The 24,477-nt window shown below is 35.4% G+C and overlaps 4 protein-coding genes across 4 annotated transcripts in view; 1 reads left to right on the forward strand and 3 right to left on the reverse strand.

The window, feature by feature from the left end:
* Positions 1-3,896: 3,896 nt before the first annotated feature.
* Positions 3,897-7,063, reverse strand: LOC111487833 (chloroplast processing peptidase-like). Its single transcript, XM_023135382.1, has 6 exons — positions 6,602-7,063; positions 6,169-6,231; positions 6,011-6,079; positions 5,094-5,180; positions 4,231-4,298; positions 3,897-4,078 (listed from the first exon to the last, which is right to left on the reverse strand). Exons 1-6 carry the CDS (start codon positions 6,809-6,811, stop codon positions 4,009-4,011), a joined length of 567 nt encoding a protein of 188 aa, XP_022991150.1. The 5' UTR covers positions 6,812-7,063; the 3' UTR covers positions 3,897-4,008.
* A 1,393-nt stretch (positions 7,064-8,456) lies between these two features.
* Positions 8,457-11,642, reverse strand: LOC111487831 (cyclin-A1-1-like). The gene is made up of 8 exons (XM_023135379.1): positions 10,868-11,642; positions 10,385-10,700; positions 10,150-10,286; positions 9,640-9,866; positions 9,394-9,546; positions 9,143-9,326; positions 8,845-8,979; positions 8,457-8,751 (listed from the first exon to the last, which is right to left on the reverse strand). Exons 1-8 carry the CDS (start codon positions 11,081-11,083, stop codon positions 8,680-8,682), a joined length of 1,440 nt encoding a protein of 479 aa, XP_022991147.1. The 5' UTR covers positions 11,084-11,642; the 3' UTR covers positions 8,457-8,679.
* Positions 11,643-15,758: 4,116 nt separating this feature from the next.
* LOC111487830 (metal transporter Nramp5-like) lies at positions 15,759-19,129 on the forward strand. Its single transcript, XM_023135378.1, has 13 exons — positions 15,759-15,979; positions 16,077-16,155; positions 16,344-16,384; positions 16,467-16,545; positions 16,816-16,920; positions 17,000-17,109; positions 17,196-17,377; positions 17,476-17,545; positions 17,699-17,872; positions 17,952-18,056; positions 18,130-18,261; positions 18,348-18,443; positions 18,537-19,129. Exons 1-13 carry the CDS (start codon positions 15,812-15,814, stop codon positions 18,873-18,875), a joined length of 1,680 nt encoding a protein of 559 aa, XP_022991146.1. The 5' UTR covers positions 15,759-15,811; the 3' UTR covers positions 18,876-19,129.
* Positions 19,130-19,380: 251 nt separating this feature from the next.
* Positions 19,381-24,477, reverse strand: part of LOC111487828 (beta-galactosidase 16-like) — a 6,143-nt gene continuing 1,046 nt past the window's right edge. The window contains exons 2-18 of the mRNA XM_023135375.1: positions 24,299-24,394; positions 24,106-24,218; positions 23,970-24,036; positions 23,297-23,389; positions 23,053-23,196; positions 22,725-22,819; positions 22,527-22,635; positions 22,353-22,437; positions 22,151-22,269; positions 21,026-21,187; positions 20,773-20,954; positions 20,544-20,635; positions 20,364-20,473; positions 20,200-20,292; positions 20,009-20,113; positions 19,665-19,810; positions 19,381-19,584 (exon numbers count right to left, since the gene is read on the reverse strand). Of these exons, the coding sequence (XP_022991143.1) occupies positions 19,443-19,584; positions 19,665-19,810; positions 20,009-20,113; positions 20,200-20,292; positions 20,364-20,473; positions 20,544-20,635; positions 20,773-20,954; positions 21,026-21,187; positions 22,151-22,269; positions 22,353-22,437; positions 22,527-22,635; positions 22,725-22,819; positions 23,053-23,196; positions 23,297-23,389; positions 23,970-24,036; positions 24,106-24,218; positions 24,299-24,394 (1,953 nt within the window). The 3' untranslated portion in view covers positions 19,381-19,442. The remainder of the gene's footprint in view (positions 19,585-19,664; positions 19,811-20,008; positions 20,114-20,199; positions 20,293-20,363; positions 20,474-20,543; positions 20,636-20,772; positions 20,955-21,025; positions 21,188-22,150; positions 22,270-22,352; positions 22,438-22,526; positions 22,636-22,724; positions 22,820-23,052; positions 23,197-23,296; positions 23,390-23,969; positions 24,037-24,105; positions 24,219-24,298; positions 24,395-24,477) is intronic.

The following is a 24,477-nucleotide window of genomic DNA, read 5'->3' on the forward strand; positions in this document are numbered from 1 at the left end:
TTTTTTTTTTTTTTTTTTTTTTTAAATATTTATTTCTTTATTTATTTTATTAATATTAATAGTTTCAATAAAAAGCGATTTTATTTAAATAATCTCAAACCTCACTCGACCATCACTCTTTGTGCTTCCCTTCAAATAAATAAATAAATAAATCAATAAATATCTATTCCCATAGGTTGAGGAAGGGAATCAAATTCCCACCCATCGGAACGAAGCTCGTAAATAAAATAATATATTATTAAATGACATGTCAAATATATTATATTAGTAAAAATATAAAAAGCATGGACGGTCGAGAAGTATGATTTAATTTATTAATATAAAATTTGAATACCCAGAATTTAATCTTTTAATAATAGTGAAAGGAGTGAAAAATACGACCATTGAATAAGGTATAGTATATATTTTGTTCTATGTTTCCAAAATTTTGCTTTTTTGAAGGAATATTATTTATCAAAAGTTTACGGTGTGAAAGGGACCGATAAATGTTTATACTCTTTGCCGTGTATTTTATTATTAATTTTTAATAAAAATATATATATAAAAAAAAAAAGAATCAAAAAAATTTTGGTTGAGAGAAAGCAGAGACATTAATCTTATAGATTCCCCGTTTTGATTTGATCAATTGCGCCAGGCTAAAAGGTTTATTTATTTATTTATTATTTATTTGAATGGTTATTCTTATTTTAAGGGTTAAATGCGTAAAAACTCTATTATTTTCTTATTCTCGACGTGAAACAATCAAGCAAAATATGGGAATTGTGTTCGTGGATGTTGTGCACGTTCGAGTAAAAAGTGGTACATAAATGAGCTGATATGTTAAGAATGAGAAATAGAATTGAGATTGAAAGTATGTTCTCGTTGATATTCATAAGCTTCAAATATGATATAAGCTAGCAACTCATACTTACCAATAAAAAATGAGAAAAAAAATAAAATATATTATAAATCAGATCATAAAAAAAGAATATTAAGATATAATATCTAAAATATATTCCATAAATAATATATACTCTAAATATTATATCTTATGATAAAATGTATCTTCATTTTTTATGGCTCAATCATGATTGCACCTCTTTTTGGAAGGTTCAGTCATGGTTGTACCTTCCTTTTTTACCGCTCAATCATTACTGCACCTCAAAGAAGGTAAGAGAATGTCGAGGTCACTCAAAATCTTGACTAAATTATGTATATATATTATGTTTGCTTTGTTGAATCTTATTATTTTGAAGATGATTCAATTTGAAGATTCATTCGAAACCATAGGTCCGACGAAGTCGTGATGCCTAGGCATCAATCTAAGACAAAAGGAGGAACAAGGCAATGTCACCTAATACAACATTCCAATGTCTCGTATTTTTCACGAGATTTTCCTTGTAAATGATAAAGAGAATATTTATCAAGGGTTGTGTGAATTGTCAGGAATCACAGACCTCCACAAATAATATAATATTGGTTACTTTGTGCGTAATCTTCGGTGATTTTGCTTTTGGTTTCCCCAAAATGTCTCATACTAATAGAGATACCGTTCTTTACTTATAAACTCGATCTTCCTTTTAATTAGTCAAGGTGAGACTACTCTTCTCAATAATTTTCAACATAAATCTGTATTACAATATGATTCGAATACAGACTAACCTGAGATGATTTGAATAGAATTATCAACCTAACTTAAATTGGATTGAATTGGATGCCATCGTCCAATTGTTTATTTTATTTTTAAAATACTAATAATTAAAATCTCATAAAATAAAATAAAAATAAAAATAAATTTATGTTTTAAATGTTTAAATAATTTAATACTATGTATTCTAATTATGGACACTAAATCTGTTAAATGTAATAATTTCTTATTTTTGGTCAAATGACTAATTGTTAAATTAATTAAAACTCATAATTGAGCTAATGGATGTGGGGTCACAATTCATTTTGTTCGTACACGTGGCGAAGCCTCAACCATCAAACTTTGTTCCTCAAATTCTTCGTGGTTTGCCTTAGGTCTTTTCATCATGAGGAATCCAATAAGATAAATAAATAAACATATTTAAAATCGAAATCAAAATTTTAATTTTAGTTAAAAAAAAAAGGGATTTATGAAATCCATAAATTCAAATTCAAAATATTCAAATTTTGTATTTAAACAAATAATATTATTTAAAAAGAAATTTATCCAAAAGGACATACTTATCTTCAAAAATCCTTGTCTTTTAATTTTTTTACACATTTTTTGATTTATTTATAAATAAATAAATAAATAAAAAACTTTGAGACATATTTTATATAATTTAAAATAAAATAAATTATATATATATATATATATATATATATATATTTTCATTTTGATCCTTAAAAATAAATAAAAAATAAAAAGAATATATAAATTGACCATTTTTAAAAATCTTAGGGAATCTTAGAATGTGGAGGAGAGCACTAACATAGTCAATTGAATAATCTATTAATACCATACATAAAATAATGGCCTATCAAATTATAATAGCTCATCCCTATCAAAATATTAATAGTATTAAATAAATAATACTAACACATGTCAACTCATAAGTTTCGATATAGCATATAGCCTAAATGGTTAGGTTAGTATATATCATTGACTTTAGTTAGGTCGATGAGACCCACACGTAATAGTCAATATGAAAGTAGACGGTGGGTTGAAAATATTCTTAATCTCACAGTGTCATTATATTAAGTCAAACACTGATATTAATGATCACTGGGATTTTAATCTAACTTAAAAATTTAGAGACTAAACCTATGATTTAACTCTTTTTTCGAGGGTTGGTTGTCGATTATATATGTCAAAATCATTCAATTTAAACATTTCTCACAGTATTTGTTTGATCGCTCGATTTGAATTAAAGTTTTGAGTTCAGTGGTATACACTAATTTGGTTGGAAATACATATAATATTAGAAAATGATACAACCCATTGGAACCAAAGTAGTTTTTAAAAATAAAAAGGAAATTAAGAAAAATAATTGAAGTGTGTTCTTTGATAATGTGAATGGAACAAAACTGCTCCTATGATTGGCCAATTGGAAGTGCAAGTTGCTTGACAACACAGACATGTCATACCAGTGGTTGAGAGAGATAGAGACACGTGAATTCAATTATTTCTTTTTTATAAACTTTTTTTAAATAATATTTCAAATTATTATATTTTTATCCTTAAATTTTGAATTTAGATTTATTTCATCCTTAAATTTTAAAATATTTTTTACATTTTTTTACTTTTAAATTAAGAATTTAATTTTCATTTTATACTCTGACTTGTAAACTTTATTATTAATCATTTTTGGTCATTTCTGTTAATTTTCTATTTAATTAATTATAATTTATAATTAATTTGCACTACTCTTCATCACTGTCTAAATTAATTTTAAAAATTAATATATTCTAATTAATTTAAACTAATATTACAGTAGTTTTTCTCAAAATAGAACAACGAGAAATCAAATCAAATCATATGAATTGACAGAAATCGTAAAATTTATATAATATAATTGTTGGGAGATTTGATACTAAAATATTTCGTTAGAATTAAATCATATCAAACCAATGTAACATTTAGATTATAGAATCTTCACTATGGTTTCAATTTCTTACATATAGTTGCTAGAATTATTGATCGTAAAATAGAAAAAAGAAGTTCGGGATAAATTGCAAAAGAAATATGAATGTCTGAAAGCTGTCAAACGATTGAGAGAGTTTGAGATGCTAATAATGAAGGAGTCGAAATCAGTGAGGGAACTACGTAACAAAAATGATGACGATCATAAATAAGATAAGACGAAACTATTAGTACAATGTTTCAAAAATATTTATAATATTAATACTAAATTTTAGAATACAGAGTTAACCAACCACACATCAGAATAAAAAAATTAAAAAAAATTGTTTCTTTATTCATAGAATCATATCTATGAAAGAAAAATAAAATAATGTTATATGAGGATGTGGAACTTACAAACTTGATAGTGTTAAATGAAGTCATTTGGTAGTTGGGTTGTGGCAAGACCAGAGGTATCTCCCAATAATGTTCTTGATGGGAAGAGGTCCCCTGTTCAAATGAAAGAACAATAAAATGAATACTCCATTCCTTCACTTCTATTTGCAACTTATACCAAATACAATAACAGAGATGATCAGAACCAGCACCCAGCACCCAGCAAACATAACATGCATATATAACATGAACTTGGTAACACTGACCAAATATGGGAGTCGTAGCTGTTGTTGCGGTTGTCGCCCAACACGTAAACATGGCCTTTTGGAACTTGCTGCAAGTTCGAAACAAGCGAAAATTAACAACTAGAAACTCCAAGTTACTTTCTGCAGGAAACTAATATGGTTTTAGTCAGAGATGAGTGCATGTAACTCCAACAAATCAATGCCATGAATTTGGAGATAATTGGTGAGATCCCACATTGGTTGGTTGGGAAGGAGAATGAAACATTCTTTATAAAAGTGTAGAAACCTCTTCCCAACAGCGTTTTAAAAACCTTGAGAAGAAGCTCGAAAGGGAAACCCAAAAAAGACCATATCTGCTAGTGAGTTTGGGCCGTTACTAATGGTATTAATGTCAGACATCGGGTAATGTGTCAGCAAGGAGGCTGAGCTACGAAGGGGAGTGAACATGAGGTGGTGTGCCAGCAAGGACGCACTACCCCGAAGGGAGGTGGATTGAGGAGTCCCACATCGATTGGAAAAGGGAACGAGTGTCAATGAGGATGTTGGCCCCGAAGGGGGTGGATTGTGAGATCCCACAGCGGTTGGAGAGGAGAACGAAGCATTCTTTATAAGGGTGTGGAAACCTCTCTCTAACAAACGTGTTTTAAGAACCTTGAGGGGAAAGCCCATAGAGAACAATATCTATTAGCGGTGGGCTTGGACCATTACAATCATCATACCCAATCATCATACCCAATCATCATGCACAATCAAATCAACTTAACCATTTCAATTCTGCTATCAAATCCCTAAGGGCGTGCTTTAGAAGTCTTAGTGCTGTCATAGAAAATTGCAGGATGATGCATTGAAATGAAAAAGAAGGTAGAGTTTGAAACAAAACTCACAGTTGACTTTGTGGTGTATGTTGGCCGCTCCGCTAAGAACCTTTCATCCTGAGCAATACCATTGACATAGAGACATCCCTCACAAACCTGGAATGTGTCGGATAAAAACCACAAAAATGATTAGTTTCTTAAACTCTACGATTCTTCCCCTGCAAATTGATGTGGAATTTGTAGAAGTTTCTGACTAATAATAAGGAAACGTAGATGTACATTTTGAGGAGTTCCATTTCTTGCATTATTCTCGTAGCTCTCTCTAACTAATCTCTAGGAGACTTTACACATTTTTCTGTATGGGCTTGAACAACCTAGAACCTCGGATACACCAAGTATCATAGTTTCTTACTACTAGAGCCAATGGCACCAAGTTTAGTTGCATAGTGTCACAGTCATGTTTGTCTAAGGCGTATTGTATAATGGCCGCATGTTGGATATCCCGGTCATGCTTGTCCAGAACGTGTTGTCCATGGCACATGCCCATTCCAAACTCATTTTACATGCTTTCATCTTAGATACGCCTTTACTATTTCATGTTGTGCCAATACGGAGGTGTGTGACCATTCACCAAAATCATGACTAAAATGCCCCAAAATGTACTATAAGGGATATTACTAGTTGTCACTTCTTCCTACTCGGGTTATATGTTATCAAAACCGTTGTTGTTGCCTACTCGCTTTTAGCTTATAACATTACTTTCTTTCAAATTGTTTTCAACGCATTTTCTCGCTCACGTTTTCTAAAAATTTCTCTCAAACGTAACTCAAGGCTCAACCATACGCAACGTTGTCCCGAATCTGAATTTCTCACAGCTGACTTGTTCACTGAGTTAGAACAAATGTCGCACAATCGCTGTCCTAATACCGCAAGAGTACGAATGTGACACATAGCAATAGCGTAATGATAAGAAAGCTCTTACATACCTCAACCATGTCTCCGGCTTTAGCAACAACTCTCTTTACAACGAGGTTCTCTTCTCTGCGTCCAGATTGCTATAGCACGCCATTATTCCAACAGAGTACTGTTAAAAAGCAAATTTGTTGAAGTAAAAGACATATAGGATAGTTATCTGTAAACTAACCTGTGTCGGGTCTCGGAAGGTTATAATGTCATCTATAGAAGGATTTCTGATGTAATAAGAAACCTGTAGAAGAACAAGATGCAATCAGAACATTAAGTATTAGTTTGAAAAAGATCACATGAAAAATTTCCTTGAAGTCTAAGGTAAATGACATCAACAGTTCCTTTCATTCTTGTTATCGTTGAGCATTTCATTTGTCTCGAGAACTCTAGGGTTTAAGTATCCCAAGTAAATAACCAACATAGAGTTCGATCTGATCTCAATCCACATCTACTTTTCTACGATCATCATTTAACATGCACAACAATGCCCTAAAAAATCTAGGCGAACTCAAGAAATCAACTCAGAACAACAGAAGAAACCTAAATCGATTCAAAATTTGATCGATAATTCCAAAATTCATCTTAAAACCAGAGGAACTCAACAAATTTACCTTCTCGACGAGAATTCGATCTCCGATACGAAGAGTTGGATACATTGACGACGATGGAATGAAATGAATTTCCAAATACATAGACCACAAAATCAAAACCACAAGACATCTGAGCAAGCCGTCAAATCCAGGCCATCTTGGAAAACCCCAACTCGAGCACGTCATCCATCGCAGCGTAGAATACAACATAAACGGCCTCAAAAAGCTCATTTATGAAATCGCAGAAATTCCTGAAGGATAGAAGCGAAAAACAAAAGAAATGCTCAGTAGATTTGGATTGAAATTAAAATGCCGAAAACTTAAAATACTTCTGTGGCAGAGAGAGAGAGAGGAAGAGAAAATCTGTAAATTTCCAGGAAAGTGAGGAGCAGAGAAAATTCAGCTGCTACAGTGATTCAGTTCCTTAACGCATTTACTTGAGAGTATGTTCTTCATTGATCAAATTTTCGTTTTCTATGTTTTTCCGCGAAAAAATAATTGTTATTATGATTCCAAAAAATTGTCAATTTCATTTTCCTTTTCTTTTTTATTTATTTATTTATATGTAAATAAATAAATGTGGTTTCATAGTTGAGGTTGGATTTTAATTTTCTATTATTTAAAAAAATTTGTTTTCAAAATTTCAAACAAACGATGTAACTGACCCAATAATGATTTTCCACGTCAACAGAACTCCAAAAATGTAGGACCCACTTATCTGCCAGCGTGTCTACTTCCCGACCATTTACGGCACCCTTGTTCTTCTTTGTGCTTTTCTGCACCTCTGTGGTCTCGACTGTCACTTCACTACTGGCCATGTCTCTGATTCTGCTCTGTTTACTTATTCACTTATCTTCTTACCTTCCGCCGTCGGCGGCAATTCCCACGGCGGCCACAGAATAGTCTTCACGGCCGGCGGCAAGTTCTTCTAGGCCTTCCACGTTTTCACCTTCCCAACCGACCACAACTGTTCTCTTCCGGAGGGGGTAAAAATAAATGCTTTGTCGGTTAGTCATCACGACTCTATACAATGGTATGATATTATCGACTTTGAACATAAGTTCTCCTTTAGGCTTTCCCAAAATGTTTCATTTGGAGATAATATTTCTCATTTATAAATCCATGATCTACCCTTGAATTAACCAATATGAAACTCATTCTCAATAATTCTCGGTAATTCTTCCTTCGAACAAAGTACACTATAAACCTCCCCTGAGGCTTATGGAGCTCTCGAATAGTCTCCCCTTAATCGAGACTCAACTCCGTTCTTTAGAACGCTTGAACAAAGTACACCCTTTGTTCGACATTCTAGTCACTTTTAACTATACTTTCGAGGCTCACAATTCTTTGTTCAATATTTGAGGATTCAATTGACAAGTTTAGGGTATGGCTCTGATACCATGTGTTAGGAATCACGACTCTCCACGGTAGTATGATAATGTTCACTTTGAGTATAAGCTCTGGTGGTTTTGTTTTAAGGTTTTTCAAAAGACCTCGTACTAATAGACATAATATTCCTCACTTATAAATCATGATCTTCCTCTAAATTATCAAGGTGAAACTCACCCTCAATAATTCTCAACAGTCTCTTATTACGGTTTACCATAAGTATCATATTCGACGCAAATATCTTGTATCTATTTATCGCTTTTTCTATTTACTCGGTAAATGATTATAAAGAGAACTTTCACCATCATCTAAATGGTGTGATTTTAACAAATATTCTTGTCGTATCCGAACCCATTTAGTTTAGCAACCTCAATCCTTCAATAAGTCAAGCTAAATATCCTCGATATCATTTCAATGAATGCGGGTGAAGACGACGAGAAGAATTTCAAAACTGACGACCTGACGGTATATTCACAATGTTAAGATGAAGTAAAAAAAGAATCAATGTAAAGATTTCTCGGAGTCACTTCCCCTTCATTGCTCTTTATAACATCAAATTATGAGGAAGGATGACAAACATATGAACTGATCTTTGTACAAATCTCGGAATTTTCGTAATTAGCTACAACATTACAACCATCCGCCAAGATCCCGACATTGTGCAGAAAGAAGCAGTGGCAGTTTATGTCTCTCTCCAATCTTCACTGTCTCTACTGGGTTCGATTCTGGAAAAACTCGGTCGGTATTGTCGGAGGGCAGTACTTCGTTGTCACATGTTTGTACTTTAGCAAAAAAACACCAACATATCAGCATAACAACGTATGAATTTAACTTAGAATCATGTTCTGTCAGGCAGAAGTGGATAAGAAGCTGACCTTATGCTGGCTGTATTTCTCTCTGATTGCTGGTAAGCTTGAACTATGGCTGTTACAGCAGAGGCGATGCAAATCCTTAACACAGTCGACGAGATCGGATGGCTGGTAATGTGTGTAATGTTGCAAGGTGAGGTCCTGTACCAAAGATCACAAGAGCAGGATGAGCTTAATTGGTTTATTTGCAAAGTCCACTGCTTACGGATATTATCATTACATATTGCTGTCAACGCGTCTGCTAGAGAGAGGTTTGCACACCCTTACATACTAGAGTTGATAGAGATAGAGGATGGTTCCATACCCATGGTCTCTTAGTCGGGAGAAGAATGAACTTTGCCAAGAAAACCGCCGAGGCAGCTATGAGCGACGGGGCGTAGCAGAGCATATTGTATTCTAAAAGAGACAATTCAGCGATGAAGTTCGACAAGCACTCCAACTGCATTGATGAAACCTCATCGACGCCTCGAGCAACACGAACAAATCGTCTGCAACAAAGAAGAAATGGTTATAAAGGAAAGTGAACATCACAACAACAATTCATTGACTGACTACCTTAAAAAACATTTGGGTGTTGGAGCTGTCATTTCAAACTTCAAGTAATTCAAGACAGATGATTCCATTTGCAAAACCTCTTCTTTGAAGTATGTGTTATCAGTTATGTAACAAAACTCTTCCACTTGAGGTGCACAGATCTCTTCATATTTTCTGGAATAATGCACATTTCTTACAGTCAACATCAGACGATCAAATCGAAAAGAAAACGAAACGGAAAGATCATCAATGGTATCGAATTCTTACGAAGCAATCATCATGCAAGCAACACCAAGCAGCTGTAACCGTTGTCGATCCATCGAATTTCCCGATAGGTATCGATCGATGTAATTCACAGTCAAGTATAGAGTATCTGGCACAAGCCTGTACTCTTCTGCTACCTCCACGAGCCAATCAATCAGTATGGCTCGCATATTTGAATTTATATCCTTCTGAACTTTTTCTATGAAATCCGTCGAAGGCCTTTTCTTTGCCTGAACCAATAACATTAATAACATTAAACAATCAGACCTCGGTTAGAAATCACGACTCTCTACAATGGTATCATATTGTCACTATAAGCATAAGCTCTAATGGCTTTGTTTTGGGCTTCCCCAAAAGGGCCTCGTACCAATGAAGATAGTATTCCTCGCTCATAAACCCATGATCTTCCACTAAATTAACGGACTCACTCCCAATAATCCTCAACAACCTCAAAACTAAAAACTAATTCTCAAGGCATAACAATGGGTGTAAATTAAAGAAGAGAATCATCACCTCAGATGCTCGCAAGTGATTGTAGATATCACAAGCAATTGTAGCACATTGTTGGGGATCCATGAAATCAGTATCAACATCAATGATGCGGCCATCTGTTTCCATTTCTGCTGGTACATCTCTGTTGCATATGCTACCTGCAAATGGCACCAAACAGCTGCTGAGAAATTTGTACAAAACAAGAACAATTGGTTTGGAAAAAAACACTTCCTCAAGTATTTGTCCATGAGCTAACCTTTAATTGGTACGTGACCTGAAATGCAGAGACTGCTTTTAGTTTTCCTCTCAACAGAATCTATTGCTGGGACGTCGTTATTGTCCACGTACTCGACGTCGGGACTCTTGAAAGAATCACAAGTAGACATAGTTTCATCCATGGAAACTGAAGCTCCATCTGATTTAGTCGGAGAGACAGCCATACTACTTGAGATAGCAGTGGCATCAGTTCTTGATAAAGTTGTGACATTGCTAGGGACAACTACACTGGTCGTTTTGACATCAAGCAATGTCGGTGCCTTTCTGGTCTTGACAGCTTTGGTTGCACAGGGTACCTGGAAACAACAAAGGGTACAGAGATTCAGCAATGAAACTGGGTTCCATTGACAAGATTTAAACAATTCATTTCAGAAACACTCAGAAAGTCAAATTCCAAAAAAAAAAATCAAAACAAAACGAAATGAAGCCAGACAACAAAAACCATCAAGAGTCAAGTAAGTACCATAACAGGGGGCGGAACAGAGCTTTTCGCAGCACTATGAGACGCATTCTTAAGATTCGTTAAGTTACCAAGTGGAGCTCGTTTCTTCGCCAAATGCGGCGGAACCACCATAACTTTTCCGACATTGTTGGTCGACGAAGCCAAGGACGCTTGTCGTTTAGCCAACGACGAGGACGTCGACGACGAAAACGACGAGCGGCGATTATGGGCAGGCATGGCGGATCAAACCCAGATGAGAATTTAAGAAATTGAAAGAAAACTAATAGAATTCGAACAAATCTCTCTTCTATTCCAACTCCAACCTTCTTGGCGTGAGAAGAGAGGCACCAAGAAAGCGCAGAATCAAAATCAACCACCAAAAGAAAAAAGTGGGGGATGGAGGGAAAGAAAAGATAGATAAAGTTGTTGAGATTTGAAGAGAATTTGACCGATGGGGTTTGGATTTGAAGAGAGACACGGCGAAAGAAGAACAGAGAGCGTTAACGAAAACGAGGGGGAGAGGGCAAGTGTGATTTATAATAAAGGGGATTTTAATTAATTACAGGTTTTTTCTTTAAGGCGGGGAATTTGGATAATTTTGAATTCAGGAAGATCCTGACCGTCGGTCCAAAACTCGGTATTCGTTAGGAGCGGACACAAGAGATGGAGCCCATTTGAGTTTCGCCTGCGGGTTTCCTTTTGAGCGTCACAGACGAATCTGATACCTCCATCTGTAGGTGTCCTTAGGGTTTTGTTCCCTCTGTGTGGGTCCTTTTTGCAACCTTCGAAAGTCACAGGAGGTGTCAGATTACGGTTCAAGTTTATTTGAATTTGAATTCAAAACGGTCACTGAATCTGTCTTTTTCTTTTTATTTTTTTATTTTTTTTTTGCTTGGTCATCTTTTTCAGCACCCCCTGTTTCTCTCTCTATCTCTAAGCAAAGATATAAAAAAAATAAAAAATAAATAAATAATCATGCATTTATGGAAATTAAGAAATAAAATAATGTTATTAAGCCGGAAATAACTCTCTTTAATTACTTCATTTGTACGCCAAATATAAAGTATTTTTCTCATCTAAATAAATTTCAAAACAAATTAAATACTTTATAATAAATATAGAAAATTCATTAAAAAAAAATTAGTTTTGAAATTATTTAAAAATATAGAAAAAATTAATTTTGAAATAGAAATGGAAAATACCCCACCCGATGGAGACACCTATTGTCTTCTTATATGTTTGGATATTTTTTAATTTAATTTCTGTTGTTTGTTGGTTTTCCAACTCAGAGGCAAATGCCTCCAATATTAATTCAAAATTCAACACTCACTCACTTTGAATTTTGAATTTAGGTTCCTGTTTGTTATTTAAATATTTTATTTTAATTAGGATAATACAACAACGTTATATGTTATTTCTTATTGTAACTTCCCAAGCCCCACAACTAACAGACATTATCTTCCGTGTGCTTTCAGCTCTCACTCAAAGCTTTAAAACGTGTCTAATAGGGAGAGGTTTCTAACTCTAAGGAATGTTTCGTTCCCCTCTCCAACCGATGTAGGAACTCACAATCCACCCCTCTTGAGGGCGCAGTGTCCTCGTTGACACACCACCCGATGTCTAGCTCTGATATCTTGTAACAACTCAAGTCCACCGCTAGAAAATATTGTCTTTTTTGGGCTTTCCCTCAAGGTTTAAAAAAAAAAAAAAACAAACAAGCAAACAAAAAAGACAGACCAGATAACAATACAAAATCGTAGCATGTTGTGTAATAATAAGACGAGATAACAACGCTTTATACTACAACCAACACAACTCTGATGCCAAAATGACATTTATCGAGTGCATCTCTGCATCATTTAGAATCTGATAAGCAGATTCAAAAAGTTTGAACTAAAAGCAAAAATATGAGAAATGAAATGCATAAGATCAGATATTGTCATTCGAAAGAAAAGTTAACTGAGATTTGATATGAAGTAGAAAAGGATAACATCAAGACGGACTTTATCTTTTGTTGTCCAACACAAGAAATTGTACAAAAACAGAATCAGCTCAACTTTATGAGCAAGATGCTCTTCATATGGAGGTTTAGACATTATAATGTGATTTTCTGTATCCTAAACAAAACCTTCTACTAATTACCAAACGTCTAGCATTCCCTCACGCTCGTGATTCTTCATTGTGCTAAGCTAATACCTCCGTTCTCTATTCAAGAATTAAATCTTACATTCTACGATATTAATTCATCCCCTAATTCGTATCAATAGTTGATGAATTCCTTCATGAATCAAACTAAAAGGCTAGCCTACGTGTTAGAGTGTTGATAAAATTCGTTCTGGCCTTATACTTCCATAGATCAAAACACAAAAGCAATGTAGATTTCTTCCCTGTATCTCACCTTTTTTTTTATTTCCGTACCATTACACTTCTAAAACATTCTTAACTATACTATACACTTCGAAACCAGTAATCGTTTCAAAAATAAACCAGAAATGTTGCAAGTTAATACTAACTGACAATCAGATATTTGTTTGCAGAGACTTGGAGAATCAAATAAGTTAAAAATTCAACGCAAATGCGTACCATAGGAATCCACCGATTTAACCTTCTCCGAAATAACATTGTAGAGCAATGAGTTCAATTTTGATTGAAAATTTCCGCAGTTCAATTTTGATTGAAAATTTCCTCAGCGCAAACCACGAGCGTGTGGAACTAATTCCAGTTCATCCGATCGATTCAACTTAAACTGATCGCTGAAATCACAAAATCTTATGAAATGGAAGAAGAGTAAACTGTACCGAAACGGACAACGGAATTTTGGCGGTTTTGTGCTGCAAGAAATGATAGATGGTTCCTTAATCATTGTACTTTTCTCCGCTCGTAGACGTAGCGTAAGAAAATGGATCTGAACCGTCGATTTGGACCACAGAGATATTTTCTACCGAGGGGAATGAACAGCTTTCTTAAACGAACTCCTAATCCTCACCCAAACCGAACCGATATCTGGTTCATATCCAACCGATTAAGGACTAATACATATATTCACCACTATTTTATTGAGATTCAAGTCATCAACTTCAACCGTTTCATGTTCGTATTATAGTTATAGACTCCTCATTGACAGTTGGAAACGACTATTAATACCGTAAGCACGGAAGAGTAAATAAATAATTTATTTGAGGAGGAACTTTGTTAAAAATGAGAAATAGAGCAGTGGAAATAAAATGATTTATTGTCTCACGCGCGGAAGGAGACGCGCTGCCATCCGAAGCCGAACGGAAAGGGCTGGGTCATGCTGGGCCGTCGCATTCGACTTGTCGTTTTCCAACGGACGACATATGTTCATTTTTTAAAAAATAAATTTATAAATCATATAATTTAAAAATAAAACCTTGACATAATCTCATAATATGCCACCCTAATTGTGTTTATTAATCCCTAATCATAGTCATTATCATTACCACACTGTAATTAGTCAACTAATTTATGAGTTTAATAACACTCTTACGCTATTAATCATCCAATAGGAACGCGTCCAAGCTTATTGCATTTTGTTATTGCCCAAATTCAACGGTATTACATGAGATGGTGTATTCTGTATGACATACGCATAAGATTCTTAGGAATTTAATAGGAAAATTAGAAAAAAACGGGCACTAAATTTTATATTTAAGAGACTAAGGTTTTTAAAAAATACGAAAATTTAATATTTAAAAAATTTAGATTCCATAGGTTTCATATTTGTTTTGAACCGTCCATCATAAGTACATATTATTCGTTTTGACCCGTTACGTATGAGAAATTTTCATTCTCATCTCCAACCGATGTAAGATTTCACAATCCACTCTCCGTCTTCGCTGACACACCGCGCCTAATGTCTGGCTCTGATACCATTTATAACAACTCAAGTTCACAGCATCACCATTCCCATTGTTTTAAAACGCGTATACTAGGGAGATGTTTCCACATTCTTATAGAAAACTGTTTCATTCCTCTCTCCAACTAATGTGTGATCTCACAATTCACCCCCCTTCAGAATTCAGCGTCTTCTCTGGTATATTACCCGATGTCTGACTCTGATAACATTTGTAACAACCCAAGTCCATGATTTTACAATACGTCATCTAGGAAGAGATTTCCACACCCTAATGAGTAATGTTTCGTTCCCCTCTCCAACCAATGTAAGATCTCATAATGTCAAAGATTACTCAAAGTCGAGTACACCTAATTTTGGACTTCTTATGATTGAGTTACCGAAAAAGAATATACACCTATCAGTTGTTTTAAGCGTTTCTAACTATCATTTTCTTAAAATCACTCTCATTCAGACGTACCCTACCTCTCATTTGCTTGTGATGCCATAATATCTTTTAATCTCGTAAATATATAATGAAAAAAAAAAAACTATTTTTTCAATTGCATTTATTTTTTTAAAAAAATCTTTAGGTGACCATTGCCAAGAAAAGAAAGAAGAAAACCTCATTAAAAGCGACTTTTCAGCTCTATGTCTCAGTTCCATGCCCTAAAAATGTCTAAACAATTCGACATCTACACATACTTATATACTTGAGACAGCATAACGATGGGAGGCATGGAACATGTCTATATTTATTTTGAAATTTTTAATTAATTAATTAATATGTAAAATGACAGACTTATCCCTTAAAATAGTCCTATTATTTTCGAGTTTATGTTTAATATACGTGATAGAGTAACGGCATTTCTCATGCAAACTCAAATATTTTTTAAATAATATAAAAAAAAAATTAAGAGTATTTTCTATAATGTAATCTCACGAAATAAAAATCTAAAATGTTGTTGATATGTGGATAAGAATTTAATACACTCTGGACGGCAGACTAAGCTGGCGTTATGCATAGTCAACCACCTTATATATACGTATACTTCTAATTCAGTTAGATCGTCAAAGTCCACAACGACATTAAAGAGAGCGATAAAGAAGAAATGGCAAGTAGTCAGCAGAAAGAATCACAGATGAGTATAGTGGCGACACCGTCCTTTGGCAGCGGCAGCAATCGCATAGCGGCGGTTAACACGGCGAAGATAACTACGATTCCGGCAGATGCCGTGAAGCCACAAAATCACCGTGAAGTACCAACCACCACCGATCAGGTCCCCCTCTAAGACAAAAAAAAAAAAAAAAAATCTCTCTCTCTCTATATATATTTCATTTTAAAAATTTGAGTTTATGTTAATGTTGATGATTCAGAAACCTGGATGGAGAAAGTTTCTTTCACACGTTGGCCCTGGTTTCCTCGTGTCATTGGCTTACCTTGATCCTGGCAACTGTAAACTTCTCCTCTCCAGCCCGCTGTTAGATGATAAAAGTCTCATATCGGCTAATTTAGAGAATGATAATCAATAAATACTATATTTTTGTATCGTGAATAATAGAATATATAAAATATATTTTATTGATATTATCTTTTTTAAGGGAAAATAATTTTTTTTTTTTTTTTTTTTTGTTAATTTTCAGTGGAAACCGACTTGCAGGCTGGAGCTAATCACGGATTCGAGGTAATATATATACATCAGTGGATTAGTTATATATATATATATATTAATGATTTATAAAATGTTACTGTTGAATGGGAGGCAGCTTTTGTGGGTGGTGCTCATCGGATTAATATTTGCGCTCATAATTCAATCCCTCGCTGCAAATCTTGGCGTAAGTACCGGTAAGTAAGAAGTGTTAGATGAACACGACTCTCTACAATGATATGATATTATCTATTTTAAACTTAAGTTGTCATGGTTTTACTCCGAGCTTTTTCAAAATGTCTCATATCAATGGATAGAGTATTCTTTGTTTATAAACGCACGAACATTCCCTAAATTCCCTAAATTAAGCACTTAAAGATAATTAAGAAAATTTGTCAACAAGCAAATATTTATTATTATTAAATTATTTAATTAATTAACATTAATTCCTATTTTCTTGTTTATAGGAAAACACCTTTCAGAAGTGTGTAGAGCCGAATATCCAAAGCTTGTGAAGTACTGCCTTTGGCTGCTGGCTGAAGTCGCTGTAATAGCCGCCGATATTCCAGAAGGCAATTATTATTTTATTATTATTAATTTACAAGTTAAATAAATTAATTTTATATTTCTTTATTTTTTGTTTGGTTGCAGTGATAGGAACGGCCTTTGCCCTGAATATTCTATTCCATATTCCTGTTTGGGCTGGAGTTCTTCTCACCGGTTTAAGCACCCTCTTGCTCATAGGGCTCCAGAGATATGGGGTAAATTATTTAATATTTTAATTGTCGTATAGTCCTAATTTTTATGTTCATTGTATTTTGGCCCCTAAACTTTCTATTTTTTGCAGGTGAGGAAGCTGGAATTGCTGATAGCAATTTTGGTGTTTGTAATGGCGGCGTGTTTCTTCGGGGAAATGAGCTACGTTAAGCCGCCGGCGACCGGGGTTTTGAAAGGAATGTTTGTGCCGAAACTGAACGGGCAAGGTGCCACCGGCGACGCCATTGCCCTCCTCGGCGCTCTGGTTATGCCGTACGATTCTTTTAAATATTATTACTTATATAAGCTTATAACATGAACCGACATGTCGGAACTTGGTAGTTGTTAATTTATTATATTTTGTGGAGCAGGCACAATCTGTTTCTTCATTCGGCTCTCGTGCTGTCGAGGAAAGTGCCAAATTCTGTCCGTGGTATCAACGTATGTGACCCTTCCCCATTGCTTTTATTTTTATTATTATGCTTATTATAAATTAAATTAAATTAAATGTAATTGTCCATTTTAAAAATAATAAATAATTTAAATTAAAAAAACAATAAAATTATTAAATAAAAATGGGTTTGGATGCTGCAGGATGCGTGCCGGTATTTCCTAATAGAGAGCGGTTTCGCATTGTTCATATCCTTTTTAATAAACATGGCCGTCGTTTCAGTTTCCGGCACCGTCTGTACGGTCGGCCATGTCTCTGAATCCACCGCCGATCAGTGCTCCGACATAACCCTCAACTCCGCCTCCTTCCTCCTCCAGGTCCGCCGCCGTCGATTATCCATTTATATATCTTTCAAAACGCACCGTTTTGATCAATTTTTTTCTTCTTAATTTTCAGAATGTGTTGGGAAAATCAAGCTCCACTATTTACGCCATAGCGTTGCTTGCCTCCGGACAGAGCTCCAGCATCACCGGCACTTACGCCGGACAGTTCATCATGCAGGTATTTTATTAAATGGAAATTCATAATTAAAATTTAATTTTAGGAAATTAAAATATAATTTTGTTTTTTTTAGGGATTTTTGGACCTGAAAATGAAAACATGGATGAGGAACCTTATGACGAGATCCATTGCCATTACGCCCAGTCTCATTGTCGCCATTATCGGTGGACCTCAAGGAGCTGGACGTCTTATCATCATCGCATCGGTTTGTAATTTAAAAAAAAATAAAAAAGATATATATATATATATATATATATAAGCAATTTAATGGGTAATTGCGTAATTTCACAGATGATCCTTTCCTTCGAGCTTCCATTCGCTCTAATTCCGCTCCTCAAATTCAGCAGCAGCACCACCAAGATGGGCCCCCACAAGAATTCCATATACGTAAGCAACTTTCTACCTTTTCATTCAGCGGCCCAAATTAAAACTATTGGGCCGGCCCATTAACACGTTTAATTTTATTTGGGCTTTTTTCAGATCATTGTAATCTCATGGATATTGGGTCTATCAATCATCGGCATCAATATCTATTATCTCAGTACGGCCTTCGTGGGCTGGCTTATCGACAACAATTTACCCAAAGTTGCTAATGTATTCATTGGGATCGTTGTATTTCCATTGATGGCCGTTTATATTCTTGCTGTTATTTACTTAACGTTCCGAAAGGATAGGGTTGTGACTTACATTGAGCCCCAAAAGCCCGACCCGATGGCCCAAGCCCATTTGGAAAGTGGGCTGCATAATTCATTTGGGCCTGGTGACGTCGCCCCGGTTCCTTTTAGAGACGATTTGGCCCATATTCCACTTCCAGAGTAAAAGCCTTGTTGTCATTGTCCGGCCCAAATTGGCTGTTGCAAGCCTGGGCCTGTGTGTGAGTTCGGGCTAATGGGCTTTAGTGGTTCCCGGGCCCATTAATGTTTTTTCTTTTTGGTTACTTCTGCTTGTTTAGCAACAGGCTACCATGCAGAATTTTGTCTTACGTGTCGGATGTGCCACGTAATCCCCGAATCTTCTGATAATGTATAATTAAAGTAACAAAAATAATAAATTTTCGATTTTATTTTCATTGTCTATCTAATCTTGGTTTATTTATTCCTAACTTTTTTATTTACGATTTGCGAGTCACCAATTCCTAACATGATATTAGAATCATGCTTTTAATCTAATTATATTAAAAGAATCTTCAAATGTCAAATAAAGAAATTGGGAGCCTCGATAATGTTGTCACTCAAGTATTGAACAAATGATGTACTTTGTTCGAGGGCTCTAAAAAGAGAGTCGAGTCTCGATTATTGAAAGGTTGTTTGAAGGTCCCATAGGTCTCAAGAAAGGTTCTATAGTGTCATTATTAACATGAATACGATAGTAAAGGCTTCTTCCATACTACGTGCATTGAGCATCGACGAACAAAGTTTTGGTAATGGAAACAACACCGAGAGTGATCCCAACCGGGTTTCCTGTTTCTTCTTCAAAGATAACCAACAGGTTTCCGGTTGGCTTGAGGAAGGAACGTGGTACATGATACCTGGATCGAAACAACAGAAATAACTGTATTAAGATATGATATAATAACACCAGAGACTAAGGTCTTAATAAACTGTGCACCATTTCTGTGAAGGCTCCCCTTTTCTGGTGAGGAAGGAGACCCAGTACCGGCCAATGCCCCAGCCATTAACCCAAACTGCACCTTTCCCCATGGAACCAAGGTTCAGGGCGATAGGGTCATCTCCCGGAGGTGCATCGAACCGTGTCTGTCAATTAGCAATGAATTTAGAATGGTGAAACAAATGAATTCAAGCCGCAGAAAAACTAGTCTAACCAACTAAGTTCACCCCTAACAGATTTTGTCCTTTTTGGACTTTCCATTTTGAACTTGAGAGGTTTCCACATTCGTTCTTGTCCTGCTAATAGCGGACTTGGACGATTACAAATTGTTTATGGGTTAGTACCTTATACCATGTGAGGGGCTGAGACGAGGTATCTAACTTACTCCATTGAATATCATTCGACCCCGAACCTAAAAATATTTGCGAGTTCTCTCCCGATAGGCCAACCTTTCGACACATTGTTAAAAAAAAAAGGTTAGCTTTAAGTTTATATATGTTTATGTTGGTATTAGGAGATTAGAAAATTGAAGGACCTTGTATCCCCAAGGTTGCATAGAGTAATCTTTGCCTCTAAGTTTCACTCTTCGTAGTCCAAGAACTCTTCTCTCAAGATATGCTCCAGAACCCTTCACATAAGAACTCGCTCAGATGGTATAAAATGCATCAAACTATGGAAGGAAAGATAAAATATCCGTACCGATAACCCGACCGTTACACTGAGCAATGAGATGTTGTTGGTTCCACGTCTCAATGTAATATTATTATTCAGATAGAAGCTCGATTCATTTTTAGCTCCATGGGCGGAGCCTGTAATAGATAAATTCTCAGTAATACAGTTTCTTCGAGTTTCAACTATAAAAATAAAGACAAGACTCACCTGCATGAACTCCATTGACGAATGCATGCACAACATGAGCTCGAGAACCCACTTCAAGTGTTTGTTGAGAGTCTGGAGAATCCGGTTCAACCCTGCAGGCGAAGGTCAAACCCAATAATTATATGAACTCATTTTTCTATCGATTGGTGTTAATAAAAAGCACGAGTGTTTTCAGCTGTGTTCAACGATAGTTTGATTATGAGCGGTAGAATTTCCACTTATAATTTACCTCATAGTGTACCAAAGATAATCTGAGCTGTCTTTAGTGATACCCGTTTGCTCTAATAACTTGTTTTCTCTTAACGTGGTTTGATCAAAGTTAGGTATCGGTTCGTTGAACTCTTGCCATTTGTAAGACGAATCAAACTTATGTACTGCCTTCATTGTTCTTGTATTGTATTGGACGCTTACCTGATGAATAGTATTTCAAGGGTTAAAATTAATGAGGAATAAGAGAAACAAGGTGTTGGTTTAAGGCTTACCCTTTTGGTGTTGAAGGCCACAGTTTTGCAATCTGGTAAGATGCTGATGGAATATGAAGGTAACTCGTATGTAACGTTCTGAAACAGAACACTCACGTCCTTAACTCCCCTATTCACCAAAAAGGCAGCACATTCTCTAGACTTAGTTTTGAACACAAAGGCCTGCCAAAAGTGATGGATGAGTAATATGAGATCCCACGTTCCTTATATGGGTTTAGAAACCTCTTCCTAGTATACGCGTTTTTAAAATATTGAGATGAAGCCTAGAAGGAAAATACGAAAGAGGATGATATCTTCTAGTCGTGGGCTTCAGCGGTTACAAATGGTATGAGAGCTAACCAGCGAGGACGTTGGAGCTCCAAGGAGGTGGATTGTGAGATCCCACATTGGTTGGATAGAAGAACTAAATGTTCCTTATATGGGTGTAGACATCTCTCCATGGCAGACGCGTTTTAAAACCTTGAGGAGAAGTTTGGAAAGAAAAGCTCGAATAGGACAATATCTACTAACGGTGATATTTGACGGTTATAAATGATATAAGAACCAGACACTAGGCTATGTGCCAACAAGGACACTGAACCTCTAAGGGAGGTGGATTGAGAGATCCCACATTGGTTGGATAGGAGAACAAAGCATTCCTTATATGGGTGTGAAAACCTCTCACTAGCAAACGAAAACACATTTTACAAAGCCGTTACAAATGGTATAAGACCCAAACACTAGGCGAAGTGTCGACGAGGACGCAAGGTCTCCAAAGGAGGTGGATTGTGACATCCCACATTAGTGACAAGAGAACGAAATATTCCTAACATGGGTATAGAAATCTCTCCGTAATAGACAGTTTTAAAAACTTTGAGGGAAAGCCTGGAGAGGATAATATCTACTAGTGGTGGGTTTGGGCGGTTCAAGGGAGGTGGATTGTAAGATCCCACATTGGTGACCGGAGAACGTCTCTATCTAACGTACGCGTTTTGAAAACTTGAGGGAAAGCCGGTAAGGAAAAGTCTCTAGAGAATAATATTTGCTCACGGTCAGTTTGAGCGGTTACAAGTAAACAGGGGTATAATTTGCAAGAATAACAACTTTAAATTGCATGGAATGACAGTGTTTACAACATAAACTTACGTTTTGTCGAATGCCCAATGAGATGTTGGATTTTGTTCCATAAAGCAAGGGTTTGGTGCATAGCTTAACTGAAGCATGTAATTCCTTAAGATGACTCCATTTTGGTTCCCTAATTAAACCTGGTGAACAGTTTCCAGTTGATGCAAAACTACGAATGGTATGAGCTAATTTATTAAACATACGATATTCAAAAACGTCATACCATATTCATCCAAAGGGGCTTGATCATAGTAGCCTGTAATCATATGTGCACCAGCAGATCTTCCAAAATTGGTTCCTCCATGATACTGGGAGAAAGTGAAGAGTGGTTTTTGGTTTAAATATTTAAAGATTCATAACAACAAATAAAAAAATTGAGAGATTTATATCTAAATACCATATAATAATTGACAAAAGCCCCCTTCTTTGCAGCAATGAAAAGGGCTACATGAAATGCAATATCCTCGGCTGATCTTATGTACGGTTCGCCTCCATAAACTTGATAGCTGTAACCCAACACTCACAAGAAATTAATATCAATCTGGTTTTCATGATATGCAAAATATTTGGATACAATGCAAGCGCAAAGACATACTAGGTCGTCCAGTTCTCGGTCCAAATAGATGGCTTATTAGGCGAGTTTGGTCCCGTGAATGTTTCTCCACATTTGAACCCATTGCACGTATTTATCTACCAATTGAGAATTTAAGTAAAATGGAAATAGAAAAGAAAATATATGTTAGGAATCACGGATCTCCACAATAGTATGATATTATCCACTTTAAGCATAAGTTCTCGTGACTTTGCTTTGGGCTTCTCCAAAAAAATTTATACCAATAGAGATCCACTAAATTAACGAAGGTGAGACTCACCCCCAATAATTCTTAACAATATAAGTCATATGATTATGTTTATGTATATACCGTAGGGTCAGGTGCATCGTTTTGCTTGCACATGATCCATGGCACACCGGTTTGAAGGCTAACCGCCATGTTTGCTGCCCATTTAACATAAGGAGGTCCTTTTTCATTAAAGAATTTCTCCACCATCGAGTATTCATTCTCAATCTGCAATTCCATTGATGAGTTTTCTTAAAGAAGTGACATGAAAAAAGACTATAATATAAAAAAAAAAGGTTCATTGGTGGTGTTGCCCACTGGCTCGAACCTGTGAAAGTATAATTGGCCCTCCCTCGGAAGCATATAAGCCTTCCAACATCATCATGTTCACTATCTTGGTGGTGAAGTTTTTCATGCGAACCTGTATTAATAGAATAAGTTACTAACTTATGAAATAAATTACTAAATTTAAGAAATTAGTCAGTGCTTTTTCGTGGTAAATATTAGTTAGATGTGTGCTAAGAATGGAAAAACACAAGTGATTTAAGGTTTCTCTATTCAAAAGTCTATCTCCATCTTCATATTTTAGTTGTTTGTTTCGACATATTTCGATCGTGAGCTAGATCCAACAAGGTGTAAGATGTGTTAGGATCGCACAACAACGCACACACTCGATCTATATAAACATAAAAAACATGAGAGAGAAAATGCAATGAGAAATATTGGTTAAAGATTTATATTGATGACTCCAGTTATGTATAATAATAGAGAAATTACCTATTGAAATCATTTCAGTTTACTATATATAATCTTGTTGACCCCATCTATTATATATAAATATGTAATATATATATATATATATTTTTTTTACCGTAAATAGTCATTTACTATATACGTTATCTATAACAATTGAATAAGAGCAAGTTCCATATTCCAACGGGTGACCATAAAGACCTAACAATTTGATATCAATATTACAATAAAGAAAAAGAAAGCAATACCTTGAATGGTTCGTTATCTGATCGATAAACAATTCCCGGAATATCACGTAGCCAAAATGGTAAACCACTGCGTTAGAAAGTTAAGACAAAGATTAAGAAATGATCCTATTTAAAGGAATGTTCTACATGTTCTTACCCATAATTCCATTCCGCCTCAATGAAGGGTCCAATTCTTAGGCAAGCGTATAATCCTTGTGCTTGTACTTCTTTTAAGAATCTTACTATATCGCGTCCACCACTAAAATCATACTGAAAAAACAAGATTTTTATTTTCTGGTTCATGCCATGTCACCTTTTTCGACAAATAGAAACTAGAGAATTTGAGTTACCATTCCTTGTTGAGGTTCGTGAATGTTCCAGAACACGTAAGTTTCTATCACATCTAGTCCACCTGCCTTTGCTTTGGCTATCAAAGAAGGCCACATCTAAGTAACAACCAAAAACATCACCTTAATTCAAAAAAAAAAAAAAAAAAAAAAAAAAAAAAAAAAAAAAAAAAAAAAAAAAA

This window comes from Cucurbita maxima, unplaced genomic scaffold (assembly GCF_002738345.1).
Source record: "Cucurbita maxima cultivar Rimu unplaced genomic scaffold, Cmax_1.0 Cma_Scf00012, whole genome shotgun sequence".
In the NCBI taxonomy this organism is placed as follows: Eukaryota; Viridiplantae; Streptophyta; class Magnoliopsida; order Cucurbitales; family Cucurbitaceae; genus Cucurbita; species Cucurbita maxima.

Coding starts and splice junctions, on each gene's coding strand:
- LOC111487833 (XM_023135382.1), bottom strand. CDS start 6,811: ATGAGCTTTTTGAGGCCGTTTATGTTGTATTCTACGCTGCGATGGATG. Junction 6,080..6,168: donor CCTTCCGAGACCCGACACAG/GTTAGTTTACAG, acceptor GGCGTGCTATAG/CAATCTGGACGCAGAGAAGA. Junction 5,181..6,010: donor AAGCCGGAGACATGGTTGAG/GTATGTAAGAGC, acceptor GACACATTCCAG/GTTTGTGAGGGATGTCTCTA.
- LOC111487831 (XM_023135379.1), bottom strand. CDS start 11,083: ATGCCTGCCCATAATCGCCGCTCGTCGTTTTCGTCGTCGACGTCCTCG. Junction 9,867..10,149: donor ATCACTTGCGAGCATCTGAG/GTGATGATTCTC, acceptor TTATTGGTTCAG/GCAAAGAAAAGGCCTTCGAC. Junction 8,980..9,142: donor TCCCGACTAAGAGACCATGG/GTATGGAACCAT, acceptor TCTTTGGTACAG/GACCTCACCTTGCAACATTA.
- LOC111487830 (XM_023135378.1), top strand. CDS start 15,812: ATGGCAAGTAGTCAGCAGAAAGAATCACAGATGAGTATAGTGGCGACA. Junction 16,921..16,999: donor AGCCGCCGATATTCCAGAAG/GCAATTATTATT, acceptor GTTTGGTTGCAG/TGATAGGAACGGCCTTTGCC. Junction 17,873..17,951: donor CCGCCTCCTTCCTCCTCCAG/GTCCGCCGCCGT, acceptor CTTAATTTTCAG/AATGTGTTGGGAAAATCAAG.